This window comes from Garra rufa, chromosome 16 (genome assembly GCF_049309525.1).
Source record: "Garra rufa chromosome 16, GarRuf1.0, whole genome shotgun sequence".
In the NCBI taxonomy this organism is placed as follows: domain Eukaryota; kingdom Metazoa; phylum Chordata; class Actinopteri; order Cypriniformes; family Cyprinidae; genus Garra; species Garra rufa.
In genome coordinates this window covers 37,973,762-37,984,923 of record NC_133376.1, presented here as the reverse complement: position 1 = coordinate 37,984,923, position 11,162 = coordinate 37,973,762, and the positions used below count along the sequence as shown (strand labels likewise).

Below are 11,162 nucleotides of genomic sequence, written 5' to 3'. Positions count from 1 at the left end.
GGCTCCCATTATTTGTTTTCTGTGCCTTTCTGAAAACAAAACAAAAAAAAAAAAAAAATATATATATATATATATATATATATATATATATATATTAGTGTGTTTCTATGGTACACTTAACTGGAAACACTTCAGGAATGTCGAAGTTGTCATCTGATTAGTTGAATTAGACGCGAGTGTCGCGTTTATTTTCGGTCCGCCGGGAAACAAAGCGCAGACTGATTTACTCGCGTTTTGCTAAAAGGTGCTTATGCAGATGCCATTGTTGTTATACACATTTGCGACGTTCGTGAACAAATTACTGACTTACTGCTTGTTCTCCCTCTTCTTCGTTATCTTTCAATGCTGGTTATTTCAATGACTGACTTGTTGCACGCCAGTCTGTTGTTGTGGGGCATTTCCACGCACACAAACGTGACGCTGAACGAAACGAACGGTGATTGGCTGTTTGACATGTCGATCAAACAGTCTTATGGGCGGGCCTTGGCCAATGAAAGCTGCCATAAATTCCAGACCTTCAGCCGTCAGTCTGAAGGTCTGGCTACGCGACACTAGTGTGTTTCTAATATGGTAAATGCGCGGGGGAGGGCGGAACTGCTAGAGCCCAGAGAGGAGCGTCAGCGGATATTAAAGAGAAAACAGAATTTCATTCAAACAAATCGATGTAAACTACACATTCGAGTTAATCGATAAAATCGATATATCGCCCAGCCCTAGTTCTAGTAATGATTATCTTATCAATAGTGTGCCGGAAAAAATAAATAAAAATAACGGAACTTGTTTTTTGGTTCAAATACTATACTAGGCTTTTCATTGGTCCGTTAAGAAGAGATATTTTTATTGGCTACCGAAATGCCGGTCAGTGGTTGAAATATTAATTCAAATGACAGTACTCTGTAACGAATTGTGATTTTAAAAGTAATTAAGTAAATTACTAAGGTTAATTTGTACTCAAGTACAAGTAAAATTACAGACTTAAAATTATATGAAAGTACAAATAGCCCAAAAATGTACCTCCTTAATTACAGTAACGTGAGTAGTTGTAATTCGTTACCTCCACCACTGTTTATTGTAACATATATCATTATATTGTTATATTAGTGCTACCAGTATTGCAACATCAATATTGTAACTGATTTGTAACATTTGAACTTTTGATTTAGTGCAATATTTTGTCATTGCAACATTTACTAACAATTAAATTTATATTGTGATTTACATTGTAAACCTAAGTTCACTGTTCTCCCACTGGTCACAATTGTGACCGTGAACATGTTTACTCATTCTATGACAACACTCAACAAAACTGAATATATGTGAATTTATATATTAATACTAGACACCTTAGAGATAATGTGTACCAAAAATCTTTGTCATATCTTTGTTAACTTTATGTTAGCCTTATGTTTTGGAGCTTTGAAGCAACCTTCATCGTCTCATGGTGCAAAGTGCAAACAGGAAATTAACTGCTCTGGTCATGTGACAATTTGCACTAACAATGTAAATTTGAACACATTTAGTTGAGACCCTTTTTTTTTTTTTTTCAAATTTGCAGGACGTGCATGCACTAAAACATCAGTCAGAAAAGTGTTTAGAGCTTTTAAAATTAAAAATTTCTGTCTGTTCCTCACACAAACGCTTCAGAAAACTTGTATAATATATTATAAGTCATTCTGGCCATTACTCTTTTGGGTTTAAGGCATGTAAGCGTCAGCATCCATCAAGACTAACTGCAAGGACAAAAGCAACCAATATAATTCTTCAAAATGTCCCTTTAATGCAATTTGGAACAACGCGAAGGTGAGTAAATAGCATGAGTATTTTGGGTGAACTAATCCAAAAATAGCTGAGCCAGTGTGTTGTGTTGTGCTGCGGAGCCCAAGGCTTTGTGAGGGTCCAGCTGGGGGGCCGTATGTTTGGTGGGTTTAGACCAGCTGTGTGAGGACATATTGAGCCCATGTGGGTCATGGGGGGTAGTGGGGCTTCAAAATAAAGTGGCTGCACTTTCTCTCTCATGAATACTAATGCTGGGCCACCTGCTGGTCAACACACTCCTACATCAGGGCAACAGCTATCATATTCACTGTTAATGTAGTTTATAAGGTGCTACAGTTGTTAGTTTTAGTCTGATGCAAGCACATGAATTCATAATTAGGCTCAGTAATCTCTGTAATGCAATCACACTGAGAAAATAGGAATATGATTGGCCAGCGTGTGCCTCAGGATAAGGTATCTGTAAAGAACACTGCTGGGGCAATATAACATTGATATTTGTTGAGAGTGGCAGCACAATATTGCAAAATTTCATCATTTTGGTGGCTGGGTGATGGATGTCTATAGGTGCAAAATTGACTTTTCTGTTATGACCAGCACTACCCAGCAGTAATGGAAAAAAGATTGAGCCAATGCTATGAGGATCTTCAGGTGCTGGAGCCTTTAGAAATTAGATTTGCATATATTCTCACACACACACATATATATATATATATATATATATATAGTTGTTTAAAACAAGTTAGATAAAGTGTAATCTAAAAGTAATCTAAAAAATTACCTCAATTATGGTACTACCCAGTTTTCAATTTCATCATGTAATCTGTAATCAATAACAGACTTAAAACTAGTTTTGGAGAGTGGTTTACACAACAGTTAATTCCCTTACCTGTTCAACAAAAAAAGCAACCTAGCCATCACATCTCATTTTTTTAATCATCAAATTATCTTTTGTGAATGTTTTTGTCTTCCTGTCTGCTTCTTTAACTGTACAGGTATTGATTCTCACATTGTTTCTGCTAATAAAAGCACGTTTTTTTTCTTTACCAAACAACCAAACGTTACTAGCATGTCTTCAGAAGCACAAGCCAATGAGTGCAAGGATTCTCTTATGTTCAATGAAACAACGTTGGTCACGTGATTTCAATGACACTATTCAGTTGACTCTTCACAAAAACAATTTATTTCTCAATGTATAAAACTTAAAATTAGTAGTGAACGACTGAAAGCACCTGTAATTTAAATGATTTTATCATTCATTCGTTAGTGACGTAAAAGCATTTTAAAAACAACTTTACAAAAAACCAAATAAAAATTCTGGATATGAGGGGGGGGGGGGGGGCACAAAACTTTAATTACTCTTAAAAACACTAAAACTTGAAAACCGTTTTGGATTGCTCCCCATTTCAAATGTTTAAATAACCAACATTTAAAAATTGTTTAGTGCAGTTCAAAATGTTCTATTATGGAAGGTTTGTCAATTTCAAATAAACTCAATTATAAAAAATGAAAACCAGATCAAGTGTCATTATGGAAAACAAAATATATGCCAAAATTGATTAGTGTCAAATCTATGTCTCTTGCTCAATATGCCCCACCCCATGATTAACACATTTGCATACAGGTTGAAAACGTAAATGAAACTTTGCATTTTAATTTGAATTGTCACTATTATTTGCATTTTACATTTCATATTTGCCTTTTAACTTTAATATTAGCAGTCTTGCCTCAAATGTCAAATCTCCAACTGTATTTTGTTTTTCAATTTGAAAGAGACTATGCACTGTCACAGTGGAAATTAAAACAAATCTTTCAATTTTGGCATATTTTGTGTACAATGTTCTAGATAGTTAATCTGGTTTTAATTTAAAATGTAATTTACTTAAAATTATCAGAAAATACAATCCATTGTCTTTAACAGGGATCATCAAATCTGGACCTCGGGATCCATTTTCCTGCAGAGTTTAGCTCTTACCCTAATCAAACACACCTGAGCATGCTAATCATGGTCTTCAGGATCATTAGAGAATAACAGGTAGGTGAGTGTGATCAGGGTTGGAGCTAAACTCTGCAGCGCATTGGACCTCCAGGGTAAGATTTGGGGAACCCTGGTCTATAAGTTACAAAAAACACTAAATTAAGTTGTAGTTCCAAGCCTGGAAGTCCAATTCTTGTATTTCCACATTTTCCCGATGGCTATAGGAACCCTGTCCGTACTTCTTCCCCCAGACAAGACACACCCATGCTTCAAAATAGTACATAGAGTTTATTTTGTTCTCTCAACAGTGGAGTTGTTAAAATATGTTGTCATTCTTGATGAAGTGCAACAGTAGAAGGCAAACAGGATTCTTTACATGCTAGATAGTCACTCACACACAACCATGATTTGACTTGGCAACAATTCCAAATAAAACCATACTTGCACTTGACCTGAAAGCGGGTGCTAGCAATACACAGGATTGCCCAAGCAGTAAAAACACGTTCCTTTAAGAAACAGGGAGAGAACGCTAAAACCAAAATGCTAGGTTTCTCCTTTCCCCAATTCAAGTAGTTTTGTTTTTCTACAACAAATTCAAGTTCAAACTCAGAAATAAAAGGAAGAGTCCAGATAAAGAAGAATCATCACACTCCTGGGTCCTGGAGTGAGGGATGGAGACAGGGAACAGGGAAGCCATCTGTGTTAACCAGGGTGACTTGCATCAGCAGTGAATGACGTGGGAGCTGCCTCACTGACGTGGTCCTGCGTAACGGCCTTCGCTGGGTCCTGTGCCTCGACCCGCTCCAAAACTGGGTTTCTGAGCCATGCCTCCACGGGTTGGCGGTCCCCTTGACCCGCCGACCCTGTCGCGCGGTCCCCCCGGGCCTCTGGGGCGGATGTCTCGCCTGTCACCTTCACGAGCAGAGCGGGTCTTCTTTTCCTCTACGTTTAGGCGAACGTCTCCTCGCAGTTTAATAGGCTACAGCATAAAAGAAAAGGTCATTCTGATGATCCTGCGTTAGTCCGAACATCCTGTACTGCACAACATCTGAAAGTCACACATACCCGATTGCTGAGGATCTTCTGCACGGGCTCAGCATCATCAAATACCACGAATCCGAAGTTAGGCAGCTTACCACCACTGTTGATTCTCAGCTCAAGGACAGTGCCGTACTCTGTGCAAGAGAAATGAGCAGGCAAGTCAATGCAGGAGAATTTTATCATTTTAAAACCAGTTTTGAGTTGAAAAACAATGCTTGTATTGCTTACGTTCAAAGAATTCCTTGAGCTCGTTCTTATCCACGTCGTGAGGTACGTTTCCGACAAAGAGTTGGTGGCTGTCGGGATACCGGACCGTTCGCCGCACCTCTGACTCTCCACTCTCACCCTCGCGCACTGCTAACCAGAGATTACACATTAGACAAATGGCACTGCCATCTGCATATGATGCATGTCCTTTCAGGTTGCTGGAGGACCAGCCATGATGTGCTTTTAATTTAGCTTTCAATTTTGTGGGAGACGCTATTTATATGCAGAAATAAGGTTCATTACAATGCTCAGACTGCCTTAGGGAGCTTTGCCAGAGCCAACAAGATTGGCTAATTTTGCAATTTATCAATCAAGTCTTTTGTTTTAAAAAAAAAAAAAAAAAAAAAAAAAAAAAAAAAAACACACACAACACACCTCCTGGTCTTGCTGGTCTGTTGGCTGGAGGGGGTCCTGGTCTTTGGTCACGTGGCCTCTGGTCTCTCTGGGGTCTCTGTGCTGTGGTTTGTGTTTCTGCTTTTACCTCGACACGCGGCTAAGGAACACAAAAACACAATTAATCACTTAGTGCAATGAAACCATTTATAGTGGTTCCACACAAAAAAATAAAAATAAATACAGCCTATTATAGTATAAGCAAAATAGCCTCAAGGAATGTAGAAGAAATTTGATCCCATCAATTAAAAAAAAAGAAACCCACTGTAGAGTTCATTTTATACAGCATGATCAGACAATGATCCTATTGATTTTGCAATTTGACGACTTAATATATTGCAGTTTCAAGACCGGAGGGTCACAGTTGTATAAGTGAAATAAAAAATAAAAAAAACTATATAAAACATACAATATTAAGCTACACAAAGTTACATAAAATTAAGTTAGGAGATTTTAAAATGGCCATCTACTTGCATTAAAACAAAGCAGTTATAAAGACACTTAAAGCAGAATTTCACTTCCAGAACATAAATGTACAGATATTCAGCCTCTTGTCATCCAAAATGTTAATGTCTTTCTTCAGTCGTAAAGAAATTGTTTATATATAGTAGACTTCAGTGGTGCCCATGAGTTTGAACTTCTAAAATCCAGTTTAAATGCAGCGTCAGAGGGCTCTAAACAATCCCAGCCAAGGAAGAAGGGTCTTATTTAGCAAAATGGATTAGTTTAAAAAAAAAAAAAAAAAATCGTTTCGCTAGATAAGACCCTTCTTCCTCGGCTGGGATTGTTAGAACCCTTTGAAGCTGCATATAAACTGCATTTTATGACAGACAGACATGAACATCTTGGATGAGAAAAGGATGATTTGTGCTCTGGAAGTGAATCCTTTCTAAGCTAGTGTGCCCCAAAACAATGACAAAATATGCATTTAAAACATAAGCATACAAAACGTAGTCTCTAACTTCTGCCAATACAAATCAACAATTCTGATAACATCACCCTGCACTTCAGCTGCTCAAACGTTGTCCAATCAAATGCTCTCTAGAATCCAACGTGCCTCGCCCCCTACAGACTACATAGACGCTGAAGCTGAAATCGGTCACTTGTTCACAGAATTTGTATCTTCTGTATGGTGAATGGCATGTAGTGAACTATATAGAGGATAGGGAACGATTCAGACAGTGTAAATATGCATTCCATTGGGACGAATGAAGACTGGTTTCGTGTTGTTACACAAATCGCCGCAGCGTGCACACATCCTTCTCCGGTCCCTAGAGATGATAGCACGGAGCGGATCATATTTTCCGGTTAAAATTACAGCAAGCCATAAATAATGCTGCATGTTTCAAAGCACTTCAGTGGATCTTCAACAAATGAAAAAGCAACTTCCTATACCAATAGCCAGGTTAACCCTAAAACAATATTCCTCGAGAGTGACAGAGTTGATTGTGAACGTCTACCTGCGTAGATGGGACTCGGACAACATGTGGAGGGACTCCTGTGGCGGGGACCACTCCTCCTGGTGGGAGATTCTTGCTAGTGACTGAAGCCCATGAAGACGGCTAAAAAAAACGAAAACGCTTGACTTCACAGGTGATCTCACTTATCCGGTTTGTGATGACTGTACATCTTCACAAATACAGGTCTGTTGACACAAGAGGAACCCAAAAGACAGTGATGAATGAGGGTGGTCTTACCCGGTTGTCCTCTGGCATGGCGGGTGCCGTGTCAGCAGGTGTAGGCGAAGGGGGAGATCTCGGAATCTTTTCCTCAATGTGAACCTCTGGCTCGCTGATGGGCTCCGGTTTCAGCTCCACAGCTGCTGGCTCAGGCTCCACCTCTGCTTCTGGCTCAGGCAGGGGCTCTGGGGTTACGGACACCTCTTCTTGCGGGCCCTCAGGTTCAACGCTGTAAACACACAAACTTGTATGACGTTTGCATACGGTCACCCTTATTTCTAGAGGTTACTGTAAAGTTCCTCATGTAGCGACTGATCAAAAATGAAGTGTGATTTGTTTTGACCTACAACACACCTGCATAGCTTGCATCCTGCTTAACTACCAAACAACTAGATTAAATGAGCCACAGAAATTAATGCTAGTTACCAAGGTGACTGTTCGTAGTACCCAGCAGACTCCTCCTGGACCACTTCAGGTGAGTGCACCCGCTCCAGCTCCTCCACATCCTCCTCAGACTCTGTGAACAACAGGAGATAAATGAAATCATCTGCTCACAGCAAGAGCAACTGCAAGACCGATTACTCTGAAGATCCCCAAACACACTAATAATATCAGCTGCTCACCCTCAGGAGGTTCTGAATCGGAGTCTCCAAATACTTCATCCTGGTACCGGAAGATATCATTGTGTACGTAGAACTTGTTTGCAACTGTTCCCTAAAAGATTACAGCAAGATAAATAAAATAAAAAAAAAAACAATGAATAAAAATTGGCCCTTATTTTGCCAAAAATCACAGTATTTTATGAGCCAACACTTGCACTAATCAAACACTGAAGATCAGAACAAGCTGATGTTACACAAAAACTGATTTAAGAGTTTTAATTCCAATGTTACCACACTTTTCCGCCACAGAATGTCTATGACCTTTTTAGTTGTGTGAGAATACTGTACAGGGACTTTTAATTGTGTTAACAGATGATAATAAATCTCCCATATCAATGGTGAACAAGTTCAGTTAAGTCAATAAATGGAAAAGACTGCAAATGGGGAGTGTAAGAATTGGACACTACAGCTAGCAAGAAAGCTTTTACTCTAGTCCACACAGGATCAATATCTAGACAATTTTTTTAAGTCCACACAAAATCACAATTGATCCCATATACTTTGTTAGAGCACATTACTAGTCTTGTGGAGAGCAATTCATCTATGTTAACCAAAGAAAACATTTGTTTTTGTAAAACTTGTGACCCTGGACCACAAAACCAGTCTTAAGTAGCATGGGTATATTTGTAGCAATAGCCAAAAATACATTGTATGGGTCAAAATTATAAAATGTTCCATGTAGATATTTTTCGTACATTTCCTACCATAGATATCAAATCTTAATTTTTAATTAGTAATATGCTTTGCTAAAAGCTTCATTTGGAAAACTTTAAAGGCAATTTTCTCAGTATTTTGATTTTTTTTGCACCCTCCAATTCAAGATTTCAAATGTTGTCCTATCCTATCGACTGATGGCAATTTTTTGGCTTGGGCAGAACAGCTTTTCCTCATTCCCCATTTAGTTTCTCTCTGAATTTCCAGTTCATGCAGACTGGAAGACTCAAATCTGATTTGTCTGTTTCTGCAAGCACTGTTTTTATTAAAACCTACCATGACGCCTGTCAACTCACATATTCACTTTTTGGGTTCTAGTAATTCATGCTTCGCTCTATGCAACCTCACATTTTAAATGATTTATGCCCGCACTGGCATATGTTCAAAGACAACAGTTTAATTCGCCCGAGGCCATGCTAACAATTCAATCTGATAACACATTTATGAAGAAACATTCATACCTCAGGAGCCAGAACAAACGTCTGCATGAACTTCCTCATGGGCTGCATGTTATTGGACAGCTCCCCCAACACTTGCACCACCACTCCCTCGTTCAGGGTGGCATGAGCATCGACGTGCCTGATCTTAGTGTGACAATCACGGAAGCTCAAAGCCATCACCTTCTTGTGGATTTCCTGTTCAGAAAGAAAAAAAACCTACATTGAGCTATTGCACCAAATCATAAACGGCATTTAACATTCACAACACTTGTATTAAAACTCACAGACTGCCCATAGACTGCTTCAACTGGTTTGCCATTGTTGTCCAGACCACCGTGTACGTAAGACGAGTTCTTGCCGTAAAACCTGAAAGACAAAGAAATGTTTAAATGTATTGCAATATTTCCTGCTACATTATAAAGAATTACTTCATATCCAGAATAAAAAAAAATATATATATAATATATTGACCCCCTTGTCATACAAGATGTTCACTTCTTTCTTTGTTTAGTTGTAAATAAATTGTTTTTTTTTTTAATTGTTAAATTGTTCATTTTCACTAGATAAGACCCTTATTCCTTGACTGAGATTGTTTGGAGCCATTTGAAGCTGCACTGAAACAGCATTTTGGACGTTCAAACTCACAGGCACCATTGAAGTCAACTTTATGGTGAAAATCCCTGAAATTTTTTCCTCAAAAAACAATTTCTTTAGGACTGAAGAAAAACATGAACATCTTGGAAGACAAGGGGGTGAGTAAATTATCGGTTTTGTTATTTTTTTCTGGAAGTGAACTAATCCTTCAAGTAAGGGATTTCTGAAATTTAAATATATAGGTGGCAAATTCTTACCTGTGCAGGTAGTCAGGAGCCTGGTTCAGCAGGGTGTAGTACTGTCGGACAAACTCTCGCCCGACAAGCTGGGCACTTGGCTTCTCCATCACCATTTCTTTGGTCAACTGGTTTCAGCTAAAACAAAATGACTCATTAAAAAAAAAACACCTCCAAGAAAGAAAGTCAACTTTTTAACCACTCATGTTTTTCCAAATCCATATGATTTTTCTCCTGAGGACAAAAGGACCTGTCAGGATCCTTTCCTTTTGTGTTCCTCAAGAAAGAGTCATATGGATCTGAACATAATGTTCATGACAATTCACATTCCTGTCTGAGCTATTTTATTTATAGAGGTAAACTAGATATGCTGAGGAAAACCCAGAACATACCGTTTAAGTGAAACCGAAACAAATCCCTTTGTTAAGCTCATCAAGATCTAGATGCAACGAGGCTGATAATGGTTTCTAAACATAAGAAATAGTCACACCCTATAAGAACAGCATTTAAATTCCTCGCAGATCGGCTGGTTTAGCTGCTCATCGTGTCGTGTAGGGTGGGACATTATTGCCAATGGAAAACTGAGTCTTGATCAGAAGGATCCATTGTGAAATGGACTTAAGTAACGTTAGGCCCGAACACCACACGCCGCGTTACTATCTTAAGACCGACTGCTTTGTGACCACACTGAGATATATGATGATCTTAAAAGCAAACGTATTAAAATTAATTGACAATTTAAGCCAAAACGTGATTTTCTGAAATCGTCATTGACAAATCAGACACGTGCCCAGCACTTTTGTCGCATAATCTTGGACGAGATGTTCCTTATCGATAGAAAATGACCAGATTATACACAAAAAATAAGTGTAAGTGGTTTTGAATGGAAATACAACGTAAAAGACGGACATTGTACTTTGATGGCTGGTCAAACGCGGGATCTCTCTTTGACGGAAATGTCGGTTGGTGGTGAGAGAAATGCTGCTAAAGCTAATCCTCAAGAGCGTCGACCAACAAAAGCCCACCCAGCGGCCTAACGTAAGTTTTACCGTTTCAGACGTCGATTAAAGCGTTTTATTTATAATCCGAGTGTTTTTATGATGAAAACCGGCGAAATCGCACACTTGTATAAAACAAAGCCGTCACATAAAGCACATGGCTATTAGCTGCGCACAAGCTAACAGATAATACGTGCGCTAAGACGATTGCAAAAAAAAAATAAACACTATATATTAAAACAAAAAATTAACTTACCAAGAGGGAATCAGTAATGTGTGTTGTGGTTGAGTTTGAAGTGATTTGAGTGAAGCACCTCCTGCGCCGGTAGCTGTGAGGCTTTAGCTCAGACACTAGCAGCAGCGTGTGTGGCGAATTGCCGGTTTCAC

The 11,162-nt window shown here is 38.8% G+C and overlaps 1 protein-coding gene across 2 annotated transcripts; it reads right to left on the bottom strand.

The window, feature by feature from the left end:
- Positions 1–4,019: 4,019 nt before the first annotated feature.
- g3bp1 (GTPase activating protein (SH3 domain) binding protein 1) lies at positions 4,020–11,162 on the bottom strand. Of its 2 annotated transcripts, none has more exons than XM_073820302.1 (12): positions 11,032–11,162; positions 9,799–9,915; positions 9,232–9,313; positions 8,969–9,142; positions 7,755–7,845; positions 7,558–7,648; positions 7,150–7,360; positions 6,913–7,014; positions 5,435–5,552; positions 5,021–5,149; positions 4,817–4,926; positions 4,020–4,730 (listed from the first exon to the last, which is right to left on the bottom strand). In XM_073820302.1, exons 2-12 carry the CDS (start codon positions 9,891–9,893, stop codon positions 4,500–4,502), a joined length of 1,434 nt encoding a protein of 477 aa, XP_073676403.1. In that variant the 5' UTR covers positions 9,894–9,915; positions 11,032–11,162; the 3' UTR covers positions 4,020–4,499. The 2 variants fall into 2 exon arrangements, with proteins under 2 accessions (XP_073676403.1, XP_073676404.1); XM_073820303.1 differs by having other exon boundaries at positions 5,021–5,146.

Coding starts and splice junctions, on each gene's coding strand:
- g3bp1 (XM_073820302.1), bottom strand. CDS start 9,893: ATGGTGATGGAGAAGCCAAGTGCCCAGCTTGTCGGGCGAGAGTTTGTC. Junction 4,927..5,020: donor GCTCAAGGAATTCTTTGAAC/GTAAGCAATACA, acceptor TCTCTTGCACAG/AGTACGGCACTGTCCTTGAG. Junction 4,731..4,816: donor AGAAGATCCTCAGCAATCGG/GTATGTGTGACT, acceptor TTTATGCTGTAG/CCTATTAAACTGCGAGGAGA.